Source organism: Typopeltis vanoorti, chromosome 8 (assembly GCF_054136105.1).
Source record: "Typopeltis vanoorti isolate ZY-2024b chromosome 8, IOZ_Tvanoo_1.0, whole genome shotgun sequence".
In the NCBI taxonomy this organism is placed as follows: Eukaryota; Metazoa; Arthropoda; class Arachnida; order Uropygi; family Thelyphonidae; genus Typopeltis; species Typopeltis vanoorti.
The window spans coordinates 77,926,669-77,954,087 of record NC_143556.1 but is presented as its reverse complement, the minus strand read 5'-3'; the positions used below and the strand labels follow the sequence as shown (position 1 = coordinate 77,954,087).

The following is a 27,419-nucleotide window of genomic DNA, read 5'->3' as shown; positions in this document are numbered from 1 at the left end:
TAGAGTAAGAGAGAAGAGAAATAATATTGTTGCACTTAGCATTCAAAAGAATGCCAAATAACACATACATTTTTGTGAGATCATAGATAATAGCAAATGCTGAGTTATGTCTGCTTGATTGATCATTGCAGTTGGAAAAGGAATTCCAGTTGGAGCTGTGAACATTGACAACTCTAATAAGAGGATTTTATTATTAGAAAAGTTTGACTTAATAATATCACCATTTAAAGAAAGAAAAGTGTTCAAAAATTCTGATGACATTAGAAGAATGATGGAGATAGTAAGCACTTGCTTTTGGTGATTTCCACCAAAGATTCTTTGGTGGAAACTCACTGTCATCATTATATCAGAACAAACATATGCACTGGTGCCATCTTTGAAACCAAAAGAGTCAATTAGTGTGTAATGCTGGTCTGGTTGGCTGAGTGGTTAGCATATCTGCTTTCCAACTGACAGGCTGCAGGTTTGAATCCTGCCATGGACATGGATGTTTGTAAATGTTTTTAGGTAGAAGATGAATTTCACCTGGCAGGGAGATCACTGCCTTGCTTATTGGAGGCCAAATTATCTCTGGACTGGCTAAAAATATATTATTATTATTATTATTTGATACCTCCAGGGAGTTAAAAGACTAATTGAGGGAGAGCACCTGCCCTGCAACTCTATCTCCACCACTCAATCCACCAACTGACCACAGCCACACCACTGCTATCTACTACTGACCACCACCACCACCACCACCATTAGTATTTCCCCAATCACAAACATCCATGCCCACGGTGGGATTTGAACCCGCAGCCCTTTGGCTGGAGAGCGGATACGCTAACCACTCGGCCAACCAAGCTGGCTATATAAAACAAATACAAAAAAATATAAATTTAATAAAAACAGTAGGAAAACAAAAATCTATAGCTCACCCATGGTACGAATGCATTATAGATTTACAAAATCCTTTTGTGGATGATAGTCACATAAATTGGGGAAAATGGGATGAGTACTGCTCAGTGAAGCTGAATGAGTTTCTGTTAGGAAAAGAAAACATGTTTTGCAGATTTGAGATGGAAATAAACATTGTTCAGGTTGGAAATAAGGTCATGTATATTGGTGATATACTGCATTAACATAATTGGTGTTGCTAAAATGAAGATAAACATGAGATTCTTTTGAATAACAACTATAAGAAGTCCTATTCAAGCAGTAATGATATGGGAAATGAAGGAGTAGCTATGATAATAATCAGCAATAAACATATGCAAAAGTTTTTTGAAGACAACCAATATCAAGTACACTGGTGTCCAAAACCTAAGGACAAACACTATTTCTGAAGATTACAAACTTCAAATTCAGATGAATCAGCTTGTGGCAATTTGTATAACTGATGATTTTGAGTAGAACTTGGGTACACATTCAATTTTTGAATCACACGTAAACGGGGTCACATGGTAGCACTCAACAGGATAAAAGGCTGCGCTAAGCAAATTGTGATTGATATAAACTCTTTTCGTGAAGGAATAAAGTTGAAAACTTGGATGTCCTGTAATGTCGAAAAGACATCATGTAAATGATTTCATGTGGGGAAGAATTTTTGGAAAGCTTGAAGAAGGCCACAGAATTACAGATATTGCCATAGAGTTTGGAATCTCATCCAGGCTGTGGGCAGTGTTTCAAAGTAATGGAATGTGTTCCAGGCATTTGCTCTACCCTTGCTCTACCACAGAGCATGAAGACAGATTTTTGATTATAACAGCAAAATGTAATTGATGCACCACAGCAAGTCATCTTGCAAATTGGCTCCATTCAATCACAGGTATGAGAATATCTCGACAAACTGTGGCAAGACATCTACAACAATTAGGCCTATATGCTTGAAGGCCTGGGTCCCTTTATCTACAGCTTATCGTACAGCATGTTTTCATGAATAATAAAAATTGGACAAGATACCAGTGGGCTGATGTACTCTTTACAGATACGAGTCATTTTAGTCTTTTCTTCGATTCTAGATGACACTTCATCTGGCGTGAAAGTGATACTGCATACCATTGTGAGAATGTTCTTGAAAGGGATAAGGCATTGTTGGGGTCATGGTGTGTGGGGGAGAGGCGTTATACTTAATGGATGCACCAACCTACAAGTGCTAGAAAAGGGAACTGTGATGGGTTAATGATATTGCAACAACATTGTTCAACATCATGGTCAATTGTTCCGTGGTGCTATAGACACAGAACTCATTTTTATGGATGATAATGCCATATCACATCGTACATAAACAGTGGAAATACTTTTCTAGAGACAGGATATTAATCGAATCAAGTTGCCAGTGCACTCTCCAGATTTTAAGTTCATAGAACACGTTTGGGATTCACTAGAGAGAGAGACACACACACACACACTGCTGCTCCCCTCCAGAAAACAAACAAGGCTTTATCCTTGCTCTGAAGGAAGAATGGGCAAGTTTGCCTCAAGAACTCCTGAATTACTTGGTGGTAAGCATGATGCTATGGAAATTTTAACAAAGGGTTTGCATCATCGAGCAAAAAAAAAAAAAGGCTATCTTAGCTCTTATAATACTTATATTGCAACTTTGTAGACTTCTTATAGATACGAAAATTCCTGTAGGATATTAATCATTAATGCTAGATCTTGTAAAAATTCCAAATTGAGAAGTCAGTTTAAAAAGCCCTTATATTAATTGAATCAAGTTGCCTTTGATGCAAAATGCTTGCATAAAGCTGGATAATTTCTCCACACAGCAAGAGCCGTTCGTAAACTGCAAGCTGCCCATCATGGTCCAAACACACAGCCGATCTTTAAAATTTTGATACCAAGGTCTTTTGCAATCGTATTTAATTCTCGCTGATTTTTTGGTGATTGATGATAAAAAGCATATAATTTATCCATAAATATTTCAAAATGATTTATTTCTTTAATGTTTTTTTATAGAATCATCTAATGCTAATTGTAAATGATGAGCTATGTAATGCCAAATCACAATGTTGGGAAATCTTTGTAGAAGTTTGATTGCAACACCTGTTTGTTTCCTAACATTACACTAGCTCCATCAGAACAAAATGCAGTGAGATGATTTTTTAAATAGTTACCAGAAAATCCATATGAATCTAAAGTAGCAATTATAGTAGCGTGTATACAATCCCCGGTGGTATTTTCTAGTTCTACAATATTACACAAGAAGAACAAGGGACTCGCAAATTTGAAAAAAATTTAACAAAGGGCTCACGTGAGCCCCTTATAGCTCACCACTGGTGATACAACATTGTGAGAGCTACATTGCATTTTGGGGTGGACATATTCCATACTGAAATGTCTCTCCACATAGTTTTCTTTAAACACTGTAGATTAATTCCTTAACTATTTGTATAACCGCACGATACTCAATTTTATCCATTTCAAGGGTACAGACAACGTTTTTGCTTCCGACAGCTATATAAAACAGACTACTTGATAGAATGACTTGCAATTTCACATGGATGCTTATGACAGATGTACCAACTTAGAAAAAAAAAAAAAAATCATGCCAATAGTGTTGCCATCTATGGTCAAAGCCGAGAACTTTTCAGACAACCCTCGTAGGTTTGTTAATAACTTTCATGGATGATAACCTGATATCAAAATTTCGTCCTTAGGAAATTTGTAATCTTTGCCAAAAGCATATTTCAGTTTAATTTGTATGAAATTATAACAGTTTTTTTTTTTTTGTGCAATATAATTTATTAGTATGCTGGCAATAAATTTATGTCCACATTTCATCAACAAACTTTTTTCATACATATGTAATAAGTTAGTTCGTCCTTAGCTTTTAGACGCCAGTGTATATCAAGGGTGTGCAAATCTTCAAAATAAGGAATTGGTTAATAATGGATATTTGTGTCTATAGTCTCACAAAAGGTTCTGCTGAGGAAGAACTGAAAGAATATTTCAAGTCACTAGAGAAGGGAAAGACAGCTGGCAAAAAGATCTAAAGGTCTAAATGGCAGAATAGGAAATGAATATGAGACATGTACAAATGTATGTTTTAGAAAATGTTTGGACTAAAGAGCAAAGTTAATGGTAAGCACAAGCTGGATGTTTGTGTCTGTTATTTGTGGACTCCAATATTGTCTGATGTTATAATTTAGTCTTCTAAAGCACTCATAATTATAATAAAATTAGTTTAATCCTTTATCCAAGTGTGAGCAAACAAAGTTTGCGCCTGAAAGTATCTTCAGGACTGGGGTAAGGTGGTACAACACCAGGGCAACTCGTTGCAAAGGTGGAGCAAGATACCAACACTCCTAACTCAGTATCTCCTATAATGCAAAACACATCTCCTTGCAGATATGTCTAATGTTATGCATTAAGGGAAGGGCCACTACCCAGACTAGTTTCGACCTTTACTCCAACCAAGTGAAAAATAAACTTTCAACACTCAATTGTCACCTACTTTGCTAATCTTTCCTCTCCCATTCTGTTTAAGTGATACCACCTGAGATTAGCTCTGCTTACAGGTTCCTTAATGATACTAATATGAAGTTCCTTCATAATATCATCATCCTTAATATTATACTGTCATTGATGCTAACTGTTCACTCCCCAAACTGCATTAATTCTAATGCAGCTCTGGGATTCATAAGTTAAAATTGGTTTGAAAATCATCTTGTATACAGCTAGTTTAGATTTTTGACTTTAGATTTCTCTCATGTTCCAGAAAAATTTATTCTGCTGACTCCCAACAATACCGCTTTGTTTATTCTGTTGTCTATATTTAATTTGCTATCTTCTTCACTAAAAATTCTAAATAAATAGCTAAAATGTTTTGTTCATTCTATAGGTTTTCCATTCAGAGTGCACTTGATTTTTCAGTATTTTACTGTTTTCATAATCTTTGTCTTCCTACTGCTGATTTTCACACCAAACTTGTTACAGCATTTATTCAGATTAGTTAAGGAATCCTGAAGACTTGAACTGGATTTATTTAGGAGTATAATGTAATCTACATAAAGTAAAGATCTGATATTAACACATGAAATTTTGATATCAGGTTATCATCCATGAAAGTTATTAACAAACCTACGAGGGTTGTCTGAAAAGTTCTCGGCTTTGACCATAGATGGCAACACTATTGGCATGATTTTTTTTTTTTTTTCTAAGTTGGTACATCTGTCATAAGCATCCATGTGAAATTGCAAGTCATTCTATCAAGTAGTCTGTTTTATATAGCTGTCGGAAGCAAAAACGTTGTCTGTACCCTTGAAATGGATAAAATTGAGTATCGTGCGGTTATACAAATAAAGAAGATTTAACACCAAAAGAAATTCATTCAAAGTTCATAAAAGTTTATGGGCACTCTTCTCCTTCATTTTCGACAATTAAGAAATGGGCAGCCAAGTTTAAATGTGGCCATACCAGTCTTGAAGATGATCCACATGAAGGATGTCCAAAAAGTGTAACAACAACAGAAATCATTGATCAAGTGCACGATACGGTATTGGATGACTGGTATGTCAAAGTGCACGAAATTTCTGAGACCATAGACATTTCAAAAGAGCATGTAGGATACATTTTGCATGAAGAATTTGCAAATGAAAATGCTTTGCGCAAGATTGGTGCTGCACTTGCTCACAGCAGATCAAAAATGCACTCGCATGAAAATCTCTGAGCAGTGCTTGGAGCGTTTTAACAAGAATAAAACTGATTTTGTGGATCGATTTATTACTATGGATGAAACTTGGATTCACCATTACACACCAGAATCCAAACAGCAGTCAAAAAGTGGACAAAGCCGGTTGTTCAGCGCCAAAGAAGACAAAATCGGTTTCATCAGCAGGAAAGGCATCAGTGTTTTGGGATGCTAAAGGCATTTTGTTTATTAATTATCTTGAAAAGGGTAAAACAATAACCAGGGAATATTATTCTGATTTTTTAACCAGACTAGATGAAAAAATTTGTGAGAAAAAGACCCAGTTTGCAGAAGAAAAAAATCATCTTTCATCAGGACAATGCACCTGCCCACAAAGGTGTTTTGTCAATGGGAAAATTGAGGGATCTGCACTATGAATTGTTGGAACATCCACCCTATTCATATTTAGCTTCCTCTGACTTCTATCTCGTCCCAGAACTAAAACTTTTCCTTGCTGGTCAGAGTTTTTCTTCAAATGAAGAGGTGATTGCAGCTGTAGAGGGGTATTTTGCTGATCTTACCGAGAACCACTACAGGGATGGGATAATGGTGCTGAAGCATCGCTGGAATAAATGTATTAGTCTTAAGGAAGATTATGTTGAAAAATAAAAATAATTTTGAAATTATAAATCCGTTTTTTTTCATTGTTAGGCCGAGAACTTTTCAGACCATCCTTGTGTGTGTGCGTGTGCGTGTGTGTGTGCGTGTGTGTGTGTGCGTGCGCGCGCGCGCGCTGTTCACATGCTTTTATATGGTGATTGAGGTAGATGAAATAAAGCAGACTATACTCCAGAGATCAAACATCATCTTTCAAACAGCTGGATGGCAAATGTGCAGCCATGGAAATAGAGGAGAACGAAATGGATATTAATAAAGAAATAGAGCTCTTAAATCTTATCCTTCATAGGACAAAGCATGAATTTGAAAAATTGCAGAAGCAGCAAGAGTGAAGTGTGGCTGAAAAAAGTACGTGATCTGAAGGAATAATAAAGACTGACCGAACAAATAAGAAAAAACAAGTTAAGGGGAAAATTATGTATGGAGACTCAACGATCAGGGGAGTACTTAATGTATGGCAAAATCATGTTTCCCTGGTGCAAAAATTCATAACATTAGCCACACCATCCAGATGCAAAAAGGTAAGTTGAAGAAAATGATTGCCTTGGTTGGTACAAATGATTTGAAAGGTGAAAAGTATTCTTTGAGGGAGGATGTAAAGGAGTTGTTAGAATAGGCAAAACTGAAGAGTGAAAAGGTGAAGATTGTAAGTCTCCTACCATGCTATGATAGAAGCAAACTGAGGAGGAGGACATCAATAGTAAACGAACCTATACAATGTGCAAAAGGAATGATATGGAATTTGTGGATCTGTGGTCTCTGTTTGATGGAATGAAGGATTTGTACAATGCTGATGAACTGCATCTAAATGGTTTTAGTGTTAGGTGTCTGGAGAGAGAGAGAGAGAGAGAGCACATTGTTCGCTGAGCATGCTGAAGTGACAATTCAAGGAAATCTAAGCAATTAGGATGGAAGCAAGTGAGTTTGTATGAAGGCACCCATGAAGCGAGTGAGTGCGAGAATGACCATGTGAGGAATCTAGTCTCTCAAGCAAAAATATTGAATAGTCAATTCAGAAAGTAAAGGTGGGTGGGGAACTAAAGGGATGCTGCAGTTTCTATGTACTAACGTAGAAATTGACCAGCAAAACAAGAGGAAGGAGTTTTTGGCATTAGTGCAACATTGCCAAAAGTTATAGACATTCGTGAGACTTGGCTGACAGCAGATGATGTAGTTTATAGGGACTGAATGTGCAGGGTTTAATATTTTCAAGGAAGATAGATAGGATAGAGGAAGGAGTACTGGTGATGATAGTAGACAAATTGCAACCAAAAAGAATAGGAGATGGGCAGGAGAGTGGCTGTTCATTTGAAGCAATCTGGTGAGATTATTCCAGTAAGACAAAATATACATTTGATTGTTGCTATAGGCTAGAGAGTTTCTCATCACTACAATGAGTACAGGTTGAGTGATTATTATGAAGGACTTCAACTATGAAGAGTTAGATTGGAAGGAAGAAAGATCTCATGGCAGAGAGGAAATAGAATTTATATATCTGCTGAGAGATGATTACTTGAGGCAGCATATGATGGAGGGGACTAGGTGTGGGAGAGTATTGGACCTGGTCATCGGATCAAAAGAACTATCCATAACAAAAATGACCACATTGCCTCCAATTGTTGAAAGTGGCCATGCAGTCTTGACTTGAGAGATTGTAAAACATGAGGAATATTCTATTGAGAAGCAGTATATATGTGAAACTACAAGGCAGGTGATTATAACAAGCTTAGGAAGAAGCTTAAATCTGTGCCATAGCATAAAACACTTGCAAGATAAGGATGTTAGTAATGCATGGGATATAGTTAAGGGTCATTTAGAGGAAGCAGTAATAATTTGTATATGCAGGGTAAGGAGGGTTAATCAGGTAAGAGATAGATGGGTGAGTAATATCATTAAGCATGAGCTACAGAAGAAGAGAAAAATGTTGTGGAAGGTATATAAAGAGAAAGGCGACAGCAAACTCATGAACAGTACATGGCACAGACAAGAATTGTGACCAGCATTGCAAGGAATTTAAGTCTCAGTTCCAATAGAGCTCCAAGGGAATGGAAAGAGGGCGAAATAATTCCTTTGCATAAGGGAGGATATGACACAGGTTCTAAGACTACAGTAGCAAATTACACACAAATCAGTATCTCAGGCATGGTGGTGAAAGTGTAAAAAAATTGGTAAAAAAAAGAATTCAAGAATGGGTAGATAAAAATATGATACTCTATAAGGATCAACGTGACTTTGTGAAGAGTCGGTCATGCCTTAGTAATTAACTTTTTATAATAGAGTAACAGCCAAGTTGGATATAAGAAATGGCTACAATATGATTTTGCTGAATTTTGCAAAGGCATTTGACAGAATACCACATGGAACTCTGTTATGCAAATTAGAACAAATGGGTTAAGTAGATAAGAGAGTGGCTGCTCATCAGATATCAAAAAGTGATATATGGAGGGGCAGAATAGAGGCAAAAACAAGTGACTAGTGGTGTGCCGCAAGGTTCAGTGCTGGGACCATTGCTGTTTAATTTGTACATAAATGATATGGGGAAATAACCTGAAAGAAGATATTTCAGTTGTTTGATGTTGATGTGAAATTAGATAGAGTAATAGTTAATCAAAGTGATGTGGAGAGCTTGCATGATGATTTAAATAGGCTGTCAGTATGGACAAAAGTTAATGAGTGTCAGTTTAATGTCGAGAAATGTAAATTTATGCATTTTGGAATAAATAGATTACAAGCTATGTATCACATTGATGGCACTATACTCCAGGAAATAGATGAAGCTAGAGATTTAAGGGTATTGGTAGACAGAGTTAAAGTTCAGAGGACATATTGCTAAGGTAGCCCATAAGATTACTTGGCGATTGAGGAACACATTAACAAGTAGAGATAAGGAAGTTATTACTCTTTATAAGGCCTTGATACACTCACATCTGGATTACTGTGTTCAAGTCTGATCCCCTGGGTTTCTTGGGGATGAGGAAGTGGTGGAGAGGATTCATAGGCAAGTGGCCTGTAGAATGTTCCCTATGAAGATAGATTGAAGGTGTGTGGATTGCAGAAGTTAGTTGATAGGAGAAAAAAGAGGGGATATGATAGAAACATTTAAGTTGCTTAAAGGATTTTATAGGATAGAATAGATGCAGGGGAAATATTTCAGCACTTGGCTGGAGGAACCAGAACAAAGGGTCATCCCTGGAAGTTGAATAAAGGTGTGGTGTGGTCAGTAGGACTAGGCTTTTTGCTTGGAGAGTTGTGAATGACTAAAATATCTTCTGATTTCTGAACTATTGTCTTAAAGGGAAATTCTGATCCTAATAACCTTTTTTTTGTCCTGAACCCAGCTTGTACTTAAGGTTTCTCTTCCAAAGTTTTTCTTAACCTTTTCTACATACTTGCACATATTTCCCTTGGAACACTCAGTAGGGATACTCTTTAATACTTTTCAGTTTTGTTTCCCTTTTTATAGATGGTTATTATGAGAGCTCTATTCCAGTTATCTTGAATTCCATCTTCTTGACCAGGCCTTTTGAATTATGCAGCGTAGCTCACTGTAACTTTTATAACTCATATCTGAGAATTTCTAGTTGAGTAATCTACTCTTTAGTGAATACAGGAGTGGCAAACTCGATGTACCTATGCTAGACCTGCCTTACTTCATGTAGTATACATCTGTTATATTATCTGTAGACTGGTCCCCACCCATCTTTCTTTCTTTTCTTCTTGCTCCTTCTGCCAATGCTATTCAAGGGCTAGGAGTGAATCTTTCCTATTTTCTTATTTCTTTTCATCTTATCCAGTGGGAGTCTGCCTCACCTAGTAGGCAAAGACAGGAGAGCAAATGGGTATGCATCTGTCCTTAATTACCTACTATTAGATGTGAAAAAAACCTTACAGAATGTTGTGTCAGCTTGATCGTCGCATGGTCAAACAAGGACCGTGTCATCTTGTGAAGATGCCAGGAGAGAGAGAGATGATAAACATCGTCTTGTCTCTTTAGGAGATCCACTGATCAGGAAGTGGATCACTTTTATGACGTAATTAATAATCTGATACAGGAACACCTAAGAAAGATGTTCTAATAGTACAAGGGCATTGGAATGCAAGATTCAGGAAGGAAATGACAGGGCTATGAAACTGATCAAATTTGCTTTGCGGAATGATCTTACCATAACTACGAGGGTTGTTTGAAAAGTTTGGTAAATTTCCAATAGATGGTGACACAATTCATTCATTCATACCAGTATCGGCATGTATCATCTTTCTCATGACCCCTGGTAAAATTTTAGCAACATGTGACGTGTAGTTCTTGTTTGACAAACATTTAAAATGACCTTGTTCGCATTTTCATAAAATGGAGAAAAACGAGTTTTGTGCATTGTGATAAAACACTTTTATTTGAAGAAGTGGACGGCCGCACAGATCAAAGCCAAGCCAGATGCAGTTCATGGAGACTCTGCATCAGCATTAAAGACTATTTATTTTTGGATAAATGAGTTTAAACGTGATCGCAAGTCCATCGAAGATGAAGCACGCTCTGGACACCCAACTGAGGTCACTAGAAGGACATGATTGACAAAATCCATGGTATCGTTATGGAAGACTGCCGAGTGAAAGTGTGTGAGATTGCTAAGATTGTAGGCATCTCAACTGAATGGGTGTATAATATCCTGCATGGAAAAGCTGTGTGCGCGATGGGTGCTGCGATTGTTGACTGTTGATCATAAATGCATGTGAAAAGACATTTCAACACAGCGTTTGTCGATGTTTAATTGCAATTCGCAGGATTTTTTGCATCGATTCGTAACTTTAGACAAAACTTGGATCCACCACCACTACACACACACACACACCTTGAGTCCAAGCAGCAGTCAAAACAGTGGACAATGCCCAGTAAAAAAGCGAAGATCATTTTGTCACCTGGGAAGGTGATGGCCAATGTTTTTGGGATTCCCAAGGAATTATCATGATAGACTATTTGGAAAAGAGTAAGACAATAACAGGAGTCTATTATGTGTCATTTTTGGACCATTTAAAAGAAAAACTGAAGAAAAAAATTGGCCAAGATTGGCACACAAAAAAGTGTTCTTTTATCTAAACAATGCACCGTCCCACATATCGGCCATCACAATGGCAGAATTGCACGAATTGAGGTTTGAATTGGTTCCACATCCACCATATTCTCCGGACTTGGCCCCATGTGATTCTTCTTGTTCCTAAACTTTAAAATTTGGCTTGGTGGGAAAAAATTTTCTTTGAATGAAGATGTCATCAATACTGTCAATGACTATTTTGCACAATTTGACAAATCCTACTTTTTAGATGGGATGAAATAATTGGAAACTTGCTGGATCAAATGTGTAGATCTTGATGGAGACTATGTTGAGAAATAAAGATGATTTTTCCAAAAAAAATATGTTTAACTTATTTTTTACCAAACTTTTTAAACAGCCCTCGTAACACACTTTTCTCACATAAAAGGTCATGAAAATGGACCTGGATCTCCCCAAATGAAAGCACTCAGAATCTAATTGATTATATAATTATAAAAACTAATAAAACTTGTATAAACTCAGCAAGAACTAGATCTTTCCCAGGAAGTGACATTAACTTATATTTAGGATCATAACCTATATTTAGAACCACGCTAAAAATAAAAAGGCAAAAGTTTAACCTTACACAACTTGAATCAAATACCACTAAAGAATTATTTAAAATAAATCTTGCTTCTGCTCTTTCTGAAATCCCTGCTGACTTTCTTGATTCTGATACTTCTTATTAACTGTTTTCAAGGACAGTTATATGATCAGCTGAAGATATCTTAGGAAGAAACTGCAGTATTAATAACCTTGCATTATCCAAGTATTGTTACAGCTTTGTGATCAAAGGAGATGATTATGACCAATCTGGCACATTGGGAACAACAATGAACAGTATGCTTATAATTATCTGAACAGACATAATTATTAATAATTAAATATATAAATAATAATTAAAGTATAATTATCTGAACAAACATTAAAAGGGAGGTAAAAAGTTTGCAATAAATAAATGGTTATTTGAATAATACGGAGAAATTGAGGATAATCTTCTTAAGACCATACAATATCATTCCAAATAATTCACCATCATCAAATTTCTGCCATGTACCCTCAAGGGGTGTACAGGATATGATAGCACTACATGAAAAATTTACAACGTGACCAAAGAAATTAAAAAACAAAACTTTTTGTTTGTAAGAACTGGATAATTGAGGATGAGGATGCAGCAGATATTACTGATCATGAAAATATACTGAAAAGATTGTACGATTATTCAAGTAAACTATTCAACTGTGATGATAGCTTGACCATTGAAATTTAGAGATAATTATCCCAGTGATAACAGGGACCAGTGATTATCCTATACTTCGAGAAGAAGTAGAAAGAGCCATGTTAAGATCAAAATCAGGAAAAACAGCAGGAATTGATTATATTCCATCAGAACTATTCGAAGAAAGGAAGAACCTATTGTCAGTGTATCTACAAAATTTGCCAGTAGGTGCAGAACACTGAGATTTAGCCAAAAGACCACACATTTATCGTATCCCCCATTCAAAAAAAACAAAACAAAAGGAAACAACAAAATATGCACTAATTTTAATATAATTAGCTTCATCAGCCACTCAAACAAAATATTTTTGGACAGCTTATTCTCACTTATTGAAGCCAAGATGGAATTCAATTTTTCAGAATTCTAGGCTGGATTTAGAAAGAACAGGTGTACAGTTGATCATATACAGGTATCCTTTGCTTAACGCAGGATTTGATTAACGCAGTGAAATTAATTGTGGCAATCCCTTGACATACGCTGCCAAAGTTTTGATTAACGTGCCTTTAACCCTGCAGAGCTCGCAGCTGATCTGACAGATACATGCAAAATGTATCTGTCATATATAAAGAATATAAGAATATAAATACACTGAATTGTGTAAGAATGTAATATTCTTACACAATTCAGTGTATAGCTTTGAGGTCATGAGTAGCTGTGCATTCATATGTTACGAGTGATATTCCGCACTGTTTTTTTGTTGTCAGTTTGGTTTAACACATGTTATGTAAAGGTTTGTGATATTTGTATTGAAATTGTATCTGAGAGATACTGCGACCTCTGATGCCAGTATAGTATGGTTTAGTTTTTTTTTTTTGAATTATTATTATTCTTTGTTCAATAGACCGCGTGGTTAGCCTAGTGGCTTTGCGCTTCGCAACCATATGCCTGGGGAAAGAGTGTCCCAGGTTCGATTCCCGTTGTAGACGTGAGGAATTTGAGGATCTTCCTCAGGCATAGCCAGGTTAGCCGGTCTTGGGCGCAGTCAGTAGGGTTTTTTCTGCCAGTTTATCTGGCGTTTTTCATCCCGCAAAACAGGCAAATCAGCCCCGTGAACATACACCTCTACAGTCAAAAATATATCCCCCCCCCCCCCAGCGGCAGACCAGGCGACGTGTCGGTTGGGAGTAGTACTAACAAGTAGTCGCATCTAAGTAACACGCGGACCCTGCATAGGAAGCGGGAATAACGCGAAGAAGAAGAAAATTATTCTTTGTTCAATAATTTCTAGATTGCAACTGAAAATAAATAAACCATCATGTATTACTGAAATAGAGAGCCAAAGGCTTATTTATCATACATCTCCTCTAGGAGATGTGCTTTACATTATGGAAAATACTAAGGAAAGTGATCTGGAGCTTACTCCCCCCTTTACTACGAGTTGCCCATAAGGATTTCTTATGCTTGCATCTGCCGAAACTTTTAGTTTCTATATATTTGGCACGAAACTCTTGTAGTTTCTACATTCGGTTATGAAATAAAGTTGGATTTAATATCCACTTAATTTATACTATCATGTATTATATTTGCAGTGTTTTTTCTTTATGTTTTATTGCTTGTTTGTCGAAGTCTGGAGAGTCATTTTGCTTGTTATCGTAAAATTTATGCCAATAAGAAAAAAAGTAAAACTGTTCAAACGACTCTTGATGTAGGTACAAGTATTTATTAAACATTTGCTTTGCATTCATTTTTTCTTTCCTAAAAGAGTACCATGTAAAACAAATTATTAATACAGTAATCGATCATGGACGAATTGTAATTTTTACCATTGATTATTAGATTTGATGAATGCGATTTTGATATACGTGGTAACATCGAGGGATTAATTAACGCGTTAATCGAGGGATACCTGTATTTGCGCTCTATATCATTGGAGAAAAATATGTAGAACATAATAAAGTAACGTGCCATAATTTTATTGACGTACAGAAAGCTTTGAATTTACTTGGTATAATCTACTTCGGAAAATTCTGCAACACTACAGGAATCATCATCAACTTAGTTTATTCACTATATAATACAATGTGAAAAGGGAAAAGAGATTTACATCAAAAATTAAAGATTGCAAATTACGGTCTTCCAAGTCTTTCTATCTTGAGCTGACTGGTAGATGTCAGATGGAGTTTTACAGTTCAGTCTATTAATAGTTTCATAGATGTATTGCCAAAATTGTTTTCATGGTCTTCCTCTACGGCGATTGTCATCTTCTATTTTGTACAGGATGAGGGATTCTTAAAAAGGGTGAGACTTCAGGATGTCTGAGTTCATGTCCAAGCTATCTGAGTTTAATTTTTTGACTATACTGACAAGTGATTCTTGCTTAGCCAGATTTTGCACAGTAGAGTTAGTGACATGGTCCATCCAAGTGTTATCCAAGGATCATAGTTCCGAAGGAGTTAATTAGATCTGTAGTTTTTTATTGTCCAGGTTGAGAACCATACAAGAAAATGGATCTGCTAATTGCATGCTATAGTCTTAATTTTGTCTTTAGTGATATTAATGATGATTTCCAGATGGGGCAGAGTTTGCTATGGGAGACTAGGACCAGTTGTTTATGTTTTCTAATATTGTTTTCTGTATTGCCGATGTACGATCCAAGATATTGAAAGTCCTTTGCTCTTTTTAAAGATCCAATTTTAATATGAAATATAAGCTTTTCATAACCTATTGAGAATACTTTGGACTTTTGGATGTTAATCTGCACACCAAATAATAGGACTGATTGAATCCCTGTACTCATTTTCTGAAATTATTATTATTATTATTCCTGATACCTCCAAGGAGTCCTAAGACTCATCGTGGGAAGACACTTACAACTGTTTCAACCACTACACTGGACCTCTACTACGAATCATCTCCATCAATGCCATCTACCACCCACCACCACCACAACTAGACTGGAAAACTTATAGGCCAGTTTGTGTGTCATCAGTAGTTAGTAAAATCTTGGAGAAAGTAGTGAGGGACTGTATACAGCATTGGGCAGATGAGGGTAATGTTATCTGTGAGAGTCAACATGGATTTGTGAAGGGGCACTCTTGTTTTAGCAATATGCTAGCCTTTTATGTAAAAGTTACAAGAGCATTAGATGAGGGAAAGGCATATACTGCCATTTTCCTAGACTTAGCAAAGGCATTTGACAGGGTGCCACATGATAAGCTGATATTCAAGTTGCAGCACATGGGTCTGGATGTCAGATTAGTCAATTGGATTCAGGATTGGCTGTCTGATAGGTATCAGAGAGTTGTGTATGGTGGAGCAACATCAAAGAGGCAGAAGGTTACAAGTGGGGTTCCACAGGGCTCAGTACTGGGACCTATATTATTTAACCTTTATATCAATGACATTGTCCATGGATTGCAAGGGGATATTCAGTTGTTTGCGGATGATGCAAAGCTGGGAAGGGTTATTAGTAATAATGCAGATGTGGTAGCCCTGCAAGAGGATTTGAATAAGCTAAATTGATGGGCAAATGAATGGGGGTGTCAGTTTAATGCAGCAAAATGTAAGGTCTTGAGGTTTGGGACACATCGATGGGATGCTGCATACTCTATGGGAGGAGTTAAACTGGAGGAAGTAGTGGGAGACGAGATCCGGGGTTGATGATTGATTGAAACCTGAAATTTAGGGGACATATTGCAAAGGTAGTGAAGGTAACAGAGAATTGCTGCAATAATGAGAAGGACACTGACCTGCAGAGATAAAATGGTTATCATTCCATTGTATAAGACTCTGATCAGACCACACTTAGACTATTGTTCTCAGATCTGGTCCCCAGGATTTGAAGGGGATAAATTATCTGTAGAAAGGGTACAAAGGCGTATAACAAAGATGGTGTCAGGACTGTACAATGTTAGTTATGAGGATCTGCTGAGGGAATGTGGACTGCAGAGTTTGGTGGATAGAAGAAAGAGAGGTGATATGATTGAGACTTTTTAACTGTTGAGAAGTGGTTACAGGGTTGACACTGGGGAATTCTTTCGTTTGGTTGAACAGCAGGAAGGAGTCAAGACAAGGGCCATCCCTGGAAGTTATGAAAGGAAACTGTGAGAAAGAGGGTGAGGAGTGGTTTCTTTGCATGGAGGGCGGTTGAACTATGGAATGCATTGCCTGTTAGAGTGATGAGAGTGAGAACGGTCAATGTGTTTAAGGAGTGGTATGATGGACTTTGTGTTTCCTAGGAGGGACCTCCCTCGATGAGTCTAGATAGACTTGTGTTTCTTAGAAAGGACCTCCCATGATGAGTCTTTTGGCTCCATGGAGGCCTTAATAGTAATAATAATCTCCAGAAGAATGAATTAACTTCCCCCCCCCTCCCCTTTTTTGTCCAGAATTATGGACTCTTGGATCTGGGGGAACCGACCATGACACCACCCACATAATAAATAAATTTAAAAAAAGTATAACTTTAATTATGCATACTCCTTATGTATTAAGTCTAATAATTTCCTTTGTTTTCTGTTATCTGGGTCCATATTACAGTTTTTTATATTTTATCCCTGATGATGTCACTTGTGTCAGAGACAAAATATTGATGCCATTAAATCGTTTAATTTATTGTTTTGTGCTATCTTCATTCCATTTAACTATAAAATCTAGCCTTTAACCATGCTACCAGCCAAGACGTCTATAGACATCAAGGTTATCATGGATGTGAAGTGCATATTAAAATTATAATACCATTGATATTACATTGAAGTATATGATGGATACGAAGCGTATGAGGATGCGTATTTGATCCATAATGGCCGGTAAGGTGGTTAATAACCATCACTTAAGCCTAAATGCACTTATTCTTGATATCTTTAAATTGCAAAAGTCTGGTATGTTATTTATTTAATATTTTTACCTGTTAAATTTAAGATCAAAATACTAAACACATGTACACGCAAAAAAGTAAATGCTTAATTTATATCCAATCCAAGAATATTATGATTTATTTTATATAGATGGCTTCTATTGTAATTTTTTTACAAATATAAAAATCACATTAAAACCACTTTGCTGAATTTAAATTATTCTAAATGTTTATTAATGTTTATATTATTATAAAATTTCTTACTTGTTTATATCTATATAGCATTATAATGTCTGTTCGAGAAACTTGTGCAGACTGGTTGAGAGGGACAGAGCCACAAGAGGATCCTGCATTAAAAGGCAAAAAAGATCCAGAAAATGGCTTTGAAATTAAAGTACCAAGAAGAAATGTTGGTCCTTCTAGTACACAGGTTATTATTATCTTGTTGCTTAATTTCTTGCACTAAAATGCAGACTTAATGATTCTTGCAATAAAATGATTCTTTTTACTTATGTATGAAAACAGGCTATCCATCTGTTTATCTATTGCACCTGTCATTGCTAATAATATAAGCAATGACAGACAGACCCAGAGATATGTAAATTCAAGATATGTAAATCTGTACTTATGTAAGAAATTCTCAAGATACATAATATTTATGGACAGTGCTTATGCCAAATCAACACTCAGCCTCACATGCTGCATCGTCCCAGCTCCTGCATGTCTCTTGCTGTGAATGCACCTATACATTTTGTACTTATTTCACATTTTTGGTATTTTATCTAAATATTACTCATAATGGCTGGTGGTAAGTAAGCCCTTGAATCAAAACATGAACCATCTTGCAAATGTACTGCAATCGATATGAAATCACAGATAATAAAGAAATGTGAAGGTGGACAAAGCTTATCGGGTATAACACGTGAACTCAGTCTTGCAGTATAACACTAAATACCATAGTAAAAGATGACTTACACATAAAATAACATGTTAAAAGAACAGCCAGCACATCAAAATGACCATAATAACAAAAAAAAAAAAGTTAAGGCACACTAACATGTGGAAAAATGGTGTAACTGAATATGGTGTAAAATGTATCTTTTATGTATTTAATACAGGATGTTTATATTTTTTTTACTATTTAATAATAAGAAAAAAACTGAGTCAATATCTGAATCAAGAGATAGCACTTGTCTGATGATGTCATGAGGGTTGGTGAATCATCGGACAAATTAAAATGTGTCTTCATAGAGAAACGTGCCAATACTTTCTGTCCTTGATAGAGCAGTAAAAAAAAAGATTGGATAGCTGACGAAATTCTTTCTTTCATGAATCAACACAGATCATAATAAAAATCATTGTCCAACAAAATATAAAGAGTCCTTTCTTTAGTGTTGCATGGTGATCGGCATTCATTTTAAAAATTATGGACTTTACAACCATCAGGAACATTTTAGAAATTATGGACTTTATAAACGTCAGGAAATTAAAAGAGTTATAAATAACTCTTTTAATTTCCTGACGTTTCGATCTTCATATTAAGATCAGCATCTGGAGCATATACAAATATATAGGACAAGCTGAGTTACAATACATATAGTAAGCTAGAGAAACAATGATTTGATCACAGGTTATTCTACTGTCATGACCTCTAGTGAAAAAATAAAATAAAATTAATTATTTGGAAACTACATGAAGTTAAATTCCATTTATGATAACATGAGCAAACATGCTTTCTTATAGATAGTTTTCTTTCAGTAACAATGATGTCCTATTTTTAGCATTACAATTGTTATATTTGATTTCTTCTTGAATGGCAGTCAGTAGAGTAATGTGGGCAAATATGAGAATGGGGAACTGGACAATGAGACTTATTTGTGCCTATGGTCCCACAGAAGATTCTACTAAGGTAGAAGTGGAGAAATTTTTTGACGCTTTAGAAAAAGCAACTGACACAATGAAAAAGGAAAAGTTGGTCCTTGTTGGGGATCTCAATAGTAGAGTAGGAAATGATTGTGAGACATACAAAAATATTTTGGGAAAATTTGGAGAAAAGAGCAAAGCTAATAATAATGGCAAATATCTGTTGGATTTCTGCTCAGGACATGGACTGGTTATTACTAACACCATGTTCCAACATAAAAATGTGCACAAATTCACATGGAGAGAAGAGGCTAGGAATAAGAAAAGTCTCATTGACTATGTTATTGTTGATAGTGATGTTTTCATCCTGGTGCAGGACACCAGAGTGTACAGAGGATTTGAAATTGGAAGTGATCACTATTTAGTCTTGAGCAGGATAAAATTGAATTTCATATTGAAAAGAATAACATGTAAGAAAGTTTTAAAGCGAATAAAAGTTGAGCAGCTCTCAGATGTGAACTGTAGACTAAAATACACAAAGATTATTGAAGAAAAAAATGAAAGAGTTTGAGAACAGGAATCAAACCTTGGAGATTCAGTGGCAAACGCTGAAGAAAACATTGATTGATTCTGCCAGAGAGGCATGTGGTGAGGTTGTGTGCAAGGATAAAAAAAATCAGAGCTCCCTGGTGGACACAGGAAGTTAAAGAGGCAGTGAGGGAAAAGAAGAAAGCATATCAAAAGTTCCTGGCAAATAAGTCAGCTTTTACTCTTACAGAATACAGAGACAAATGTAAGAAAGCTAAACAGTGTGTAAAACTAGCTAAACAAAAGTCATGGGAGGACTTTGGCAAGAATATAGAAAATAAATATCAAGAAGGTGGCAAAATATTCTGGAGGTTGTTGAAGAAGCTTAGGAATGGAGAAAAGAGTGCTGTAAAAGGAGTTAGAGATGATAAAGGTGACATGAAAACAGGAGAAAAAGAAATCCTTGATGTATGGAGTAATTACTTTGAAAAACTGCTAAATGAAACAAGCAGTGATGACAGCACAGTGATAAAAAACACTGACCAGGCATGCAGTCAGGAATACATATCCATACTTGAAGTAGAAAAAGCCATCAAAAGGCTTGAAATGTGGAAAGGCAGCAGGAGTAGATGATATTCGGCCAGAAATGCTGAAGTATGGTGGTATAAAAGTCTTACAGTGGCTGCACTGCATAGTTCAGAAAGCCTGGACAGAGGGACGAATTCCCGAAGATTGGAGTAGAGCTCTCATAGTACCCATATATAAAAAGGGAAATAAAACTGAATGTGAGAATTACAGAGGTATTTCCCTACTGAGTGTTCCTGGCAAGATCTATGGAAGTATACTTGAAAAACGGTTGAGAAGAATTGTGGAAGAAAAGCTTGGTGAAGAACAAGCTGGATTCAGGCCAAATAGAGGCTGTCAGGATCAGATCTTCACTTTACGACAAATAGTCGAGAAAGCATGGGAATATAACAAAGATCTGTATTTAAGTTTTGTCGATTTGGAAAAGGCATATGACAAGGTGCCAAGAGAGAAGCTATTCAAAACGCTGCAGTTATATGGTGTCAATGGAGCATTATATCAAGCAATACTTAGTCTTTATTTGAGTTGTAAGTCAGCAGTTAGAATTGATGGAAGTACAGGAAGATGGTTTAATGTTAAATCTGGTGTGAGACAAGGATTTACATTATCCCCTCTGTTATTACATATAACATTCATTATCCATATAGATAATGAATGTTATTCATTATCTATATGGATCACATTATGAAAGAAAGTGGTATTAAACCTGATATCAAAATTGGAGATGTTAATGTCAACTCTTTGCTTTATGCGGATGATGTTATACGTCTAAATAAATCCGCTACAAGTCTGCAAGATTCTCTGACTAAATTGAATAGCTGTTGTAATAGATATGGTATGAAGGTCAGTAATAAAAAGACAAAGACAATGAAAATAGGCAGAATCATTGAAAATATCAACTGTGTTGTGAATGGAGAACCTGTGGAACAAGTAAAACATTTCAGCTACTCAGGTACGATTTTTACTGAAGATGGTAAATTAAATATAGAAATAGACAACAGAATCAGCAAAGCTGGTATGGTTGGAAGTCAGTTGAATAAATTCATATGGAATAAGAGAGAAATTAGTCGGAACACTAAATTAGCTGTACACAAGATAGTGTTCAAACCAGTTTTAACTTATGGATCGGAGAGCTGGGTCAGAAGTAAAACACTTGACCAAAGACTAGAGACCACAGATATGAGAGTCCTAAGAAAGATTAGAGGCGTGAACAGATGGCATCAATGGCAATTTCATATTAAAAATGAGGATATTAGGAAAGAACTTGACATTGTCAGCATCCAGGAATGCGTTAGCAGAGCTAATCTCAGGTGGTATGGTCACTTAAATAGAATGGGAGAGGAAAGATTAGCAAAACAAGTGTTCTCTGCCAGTTTGGCAGGAAAACGATCCAGAGGAAGACCAAGACCAAGATATAGGTGGATTGATGCGGTACAACGTGCTTTTGAAGATAGAAATATAAGATATGATTATGTTGGAGTCTTGACAAGCAATAGACTGATTTGGAGGAAAATTGTAGATAGCAAGTTAGTAATGATGTAAATTTTTTATGTAGTACTGTCATATCCTGTACACCCCTTGAGGGTACATGGCAGGAATTTGATGATTATGATATTTGATTTAGAATCCTAGATTATCTACAGGCCCGTTTATAGTTACTCTTAGAGAGGAAAGTTCCGTGGATCAAATATGTGCCTTCCATATGTTTGGGATTTTTAGACATTCATTATTGTTCAGATTGGGGTGGTTGGTAATAATCTCACAGGCTTCCTTAAATTTGCATTCATACCATGTTTTGGTGTGATGTAGACAACTAGTGCTTTTCCAGTCAATTCTATGTAAGGTGTTCAGGGCATTATCAGAAAGGCCAGCTTCACCATAATTATTATATTTAATGTGTTATGTTATTGTTGTCTGATAGGAATTGTGCGTCCTGTTTCCCCTATATGTGGTATGTTACAGGTACAATAAATGCAGTATACTCCAGGGTGGGCCAACGGTGGGATTGGGTTATTGTAGTCTGGTTTGTCTTTGTTTTTTACTGAGGTCTTGTAGAGAATTTTGTTACTAGTGTTTTGGGCTGTAACCATTTATTCAATATTCAGTGCATGTTCACTGGAGCAGATCTTCAAGCCCTGTTTTTTAGAGTATTAATGACACCTAGTTTTTGTGTTGGGTGGTGGTAGGAGGTTATGTGTATATACTGACCAGTATGTGTCAGTTTCCGGTAAACAGTGAAGGACAGAATGCCAGAAGGAAGACGTGTGATAAGTGTTATCTAGAAATGGAAGTATGTTCTGTTTTTCAATCTCAATTCTGAACTGTTTGTGTTGTTTGTTTAGGTGGCTAAGGAAGGTGTCTAGTGTCTGGCGGCCATGGGACCAGATCGCAAAAACATTTTCAACATATCTAAGCCAGACTTTGGTTTTAAAGGAGGGAAATCTAGAGCATGTTGCTCAAAATGTTCCATATAAAAGTTAGCAATAGGGAGGGGATAATGGCAAGCCTATAGCTCTGCCTTCTTTTTGTAGGTAGAAAGCATTTTGCCATACAAAATAACCAGAACGTAATACATGTGCAATGAGCACCGTGATATCTGGAGGGAATTTGTTCTGTAAAAGAAGGATTGTGTCATTGATTGGGACATTCGTAAAGAGGGCAGAGATATCAAAACTGACTAATAAATCATCTTTTTCTAATGTAATGTTTTTGATAATGTTTCTGATATAGGAGGGGGAATGACCTACCAACTCGAGTGTTGCCGCTAATTTCTTGGCTAAGTGATAATTCGGGCTATCTATCCCTTTGACTATTGGCCGGAGTGGTGTGTTTTGTATTGTGTATTTTCGGTAGCCTGTAAATTCTTGTGGAACGAGCGTAGTATGGAAATAGTTTTTTGACCATATCTTCGGGCCATGTGGTAATTGATATAAGTAGTTTCTTTGTTTTCTTTTTTATTCTATTGGTTGGGTTGTTGTTAACTACAACCCAACCAATAGAATAAAAAAGAAAACAGAGAAACTACTTTTATGAATTACCACATGGCCCGAAGATATGGTCAAAAAACTATTTCTGCAGTACTCTCGTTCCCCAAGAATTTACTGACTACTGAAAATTCACAAACAAAACACTCCACTCCGGCCGATAGTCGAAGGGATAGATAGCCCGAATTATCACTTAGCCAAGAAATTAGCAGCAACACTCAAGGAGATGGTAGGTCATTCCCTCTCCTATATTAGAAACACACAACACTTCATAAACATTATCAAAGACATTACATTAGAAAAAGATGATTTATTAGTCAGTTTTGATGTCTCTGCCCTCTTTATGGGTGTCCCAATCAATGATAGATGATGTTCTATTTTTAGCATTACAATTGTTATTTTTGATTTAGGATCCTGGATTATCTACAATCCTGTTTATAATTACTCTTAGAGAGGAAGGTTCTGTGGGTCGAATATGTGCCTTCCATATGTTTGGGATTTTTAGACCATCATTATTGTTCAGATTGGGGTGGTTGATAATAATCTCACAGGCTTCCTTAAATTTGCATTTGTCCCATGTTTTGGTGTGATGTAAACAACTGGTGCTTTTCCAATCAATTCTATGTAAGATGTTCAGGGCATGATCAGAAAGGCCACTTCACCATAGTTATTATATTTAATGTGTCGTTTATGTTCTTTTTGTCTGATAGGAATTGTGCATCCTGCTTCCCCTATATATGGTATGTTGTTGTTATTATTATTTCGAGCAACTCCAAGGAGTCAACAGACTCATTGAGGGAGGCCCTAACATCATGTCAAAAACAAATTCTTCCTTCTTGTTCCTAATACTTCTGGCATTAGTATACATGAATTGCAGAAGCCGATTTGTCCCATCCCTATTTTGATGCCTTGTACTAACTATCCCATTCTGATTAGTGGTCTTTCCTACTCTCGCTTGGGCATATTACACACATTCACACACTCAACTGTCTCCCTAAAGTCTGCATATCTCCCCCCCCCCCCCAATAACTCTAGTTTCCCTGATTCTGCACATTCGACAACACCTTTTCAAGTCCCCGTACACCAAATCCATTCAAATGTAAACCATCCATTTTATATAAATCCTTTCGCCCATCGAACTCATTCCACACATCCACAAATTCCACACCACTCATACTGCATAATTCACTCATAAAGTCATTAGCAATTATGGCCCTCCTCCTATAATCTTCACTATCATACTGTGGCAACAGACTCACCCTCCTAACTCTCTCACTCTTCTCTTTTGCTACCTCAAGCAATTCCTTTACATCCTCACTCATAGCCACTTTGTTTCCTTTCAAATCATTTGTACCTGCTACCACTATCAATTCTTTTACCCACTGCTTTTGCATTCTAATTGACTCGCTTACATTCTTAACGTTCGCACCAGGTTGGTACGAGTTTGTTAAACTCTCAACTAACACACCTCTTACTAAGGAATCTCCATACAACACTCGCTCTTTCATTTTGTTTACAATCACTATAATACCCTTATTTTTTCTATCATACTTTTGCCAATTATTAGTCGGTACGCTTGGTAAACATTTTTGCCAACGCTCCAGCTGCCAATTTTCCCTATATATCGCTCTGCGTAATAGAGCGATCTCACTCATTGCATCAGTGCCATCATTTTTATTCTCTGATGATTCATTCAATCATTCAGTATGTTTACCTTCATTCTCACTTTCAACGCCACTCTCACAGTTATCAGGTACTACTTCACAAATATCACCATTCATACCTCGCATATCACTGTTATCTAGATTCTCACTTTCAACAATGATATAACTCGCATGACCTGAAACATTTTAAATCCTCACATTCTTTACACTTTTTGCACATATTCACTCCACTATCGTTGTTTAACCAGACCCTAACCGCTCTCCTCAATGCATACATTTCGCGAACGGTACACTGAATCAAATCCTTTAAGTTAAAATTTTTATTTTTTTTACAATGTCATCATCATCATCATCATCAAATTCCTGCCATGTACCCTCAAGGGGTGTACAGGATATGATAGTACTACATGAAAAAAATTACATCATTATTAATTTCCTATCTACAATTTTCCTCCAAATCAGTCTGTTACTTGTCAACACTTCAATATTATCAGATCTTATATTTCTATCATCTAAAGCACTTTGTACCGTATCAATCCACCTATACCTTGGTCTTCCTCTCGGTCGTTTTCCTGCCAACCTGGCAGAGAACACTTGTTTTGCTAATCTTTCCTCGCCCATTCTGTTTAAGTGACCATACCACCTGAGATTAGCTCTGCTAACGCATTCCTGGATGCTGACAATGTCAAGTTCTTTCCTAATATCCTCGTTTTTAATATGATATTGCCATTGATGCCATCTGTTCACGCCTCTAATCTTTCTCAGGACTCTCATATCTGTGGTCTCTAGTCTTTGGTCAAGTGTTTTACTTCTGACCCAGCTCTCAGATCCATAAGTTAAAACTGGTTTGAACACTGTCTTGTATACAGCTAATTTAGTGTTCTGACTAATTTCTCTCTTATTCCACATGAATTTATTCAATTGAGTTCCCACCATACCAGCTTTGCTGATTCTGTTGTCTATTTCTATATTTAATTTACCATCTTCAGTAAAAATCGTGCCTAAATAGCTGAAATGTTTTACTTGTTCCACAGGTTCTCCATTCACAACACAGTTGACATTTTCAATGATTCTGCCTATTTTCATTGTCTTTGTCTTGTTATTGCTGACCTTCATACTATATCTATTACAAGAGCTATTCAATTTAGTCAGAGAATCTTGCAGACTTGTAGCAGATTTATTTAGAAGTATAACATTATCTGCATAAAGCAAAGAGCTGACATTAACATCTCCAATTTTGATATCATGTTTAATACCACTTTCCTTCATAATGTGATCCATATAGATAATGAATAACAGAGGGGATAATGTACATCCTTGTCTCATACCAGATTTAACATTAAACCATCTTCCTGTACTTCCTTCAATTCGAACTGCTTACTTACAACTCAAATAAAGACTAAGTATTGCTTGATATAATGTCCCATTGACACCATATAACTGCAGCGTATTGAATAGCTTCTCTCTTGGCACCTTGTCATATGCCTTTTCCAGATCGACAAAACTTAAATACAGATGTTTGTTATATTCCCATGCTTTCTCGACTATTTGTCGTAAAGTGAAGATCTGATCCTGACAGCCTCTATTTGGCCTGAATCCAGCTTGTTCTTCACCAAGCTTTTCTTCCACAATTCTTCTCAACCGTTTCTCAAGTATACTTGCATAGATCTTGCCAGGAACACTAAGTAGGGAAATACCTCTGTAATTCTCACATGCAGTTTTATTTCCCTTTTTATATATGGGTACTATGAGAGCTCTACTCCAATCATCGGGAATTCGTCTCTCTGTCCAGGCTTTCTGAACTATGCAGTGCAGCCACTGTAAGACTCTTATACCACCATACTTCAGCATTTCTGGCCGAATATCATCTACTCCTGCTGCCTTTCCACATTTCAAGCCTTTTGATGGCTTTTTCTACTTCAAGTATGGATATGTATTCCTGACTGCATGCCTGGTCAGTGTTTTTTACCACTGTGCTGTTAACGCTGCTTGTTTCATTTAGCAGTTTTTCAAAGTAATTACTCCATACTTCAAGGATATCTTTTTCTCCCGTTTTCATGTCACCTTTATCATCTCTAATTCCTTTTATAGCACTCTTTCCTCCATTCTTAAGCTTCTTCAACAACCTCCAGAATATTTTGCCACCTTCTTGATATTTATTTTCTATATTCTTGCCAAAGTCCTCCCATGACTTTTGTTTAGCTAGTTTTACAGAGTGTTTAGCATTCTTGCATTTGTCTCTATATTCTCTAAGAGCACAAGCTGACTTATTTGACAGGAACTTTTGGTATGCTTTCTTCTTTTCCTTCACTGCCTCTTTAACCTCCTGTGTCCACCAAGGA

General features: G+C 36.4%; 1 protein-coding gene across 1 annotated transcript in view; it reads left to right on the top strand.

Moving 5' to 3' along the window:
• Cyfip (Cytoplasmic FMR1-interacting protein Sra-1) overlaps nt 1–27,419 on the top strand; it is a 452,821-nt gene that overhangs the window by 199,728 nt on the left and 225,674 nt on the right. The window contains exon 13 of the mRNA XM_090396405.1: nt 17,736–17,883. Coding sequence (XP_090252531.1) covers nt 17,736–17,883 — 148 coding nt within the window. The remainder of the gene's footprint in view (nt 1–17,735; nt 17,884–27,419) is intronic.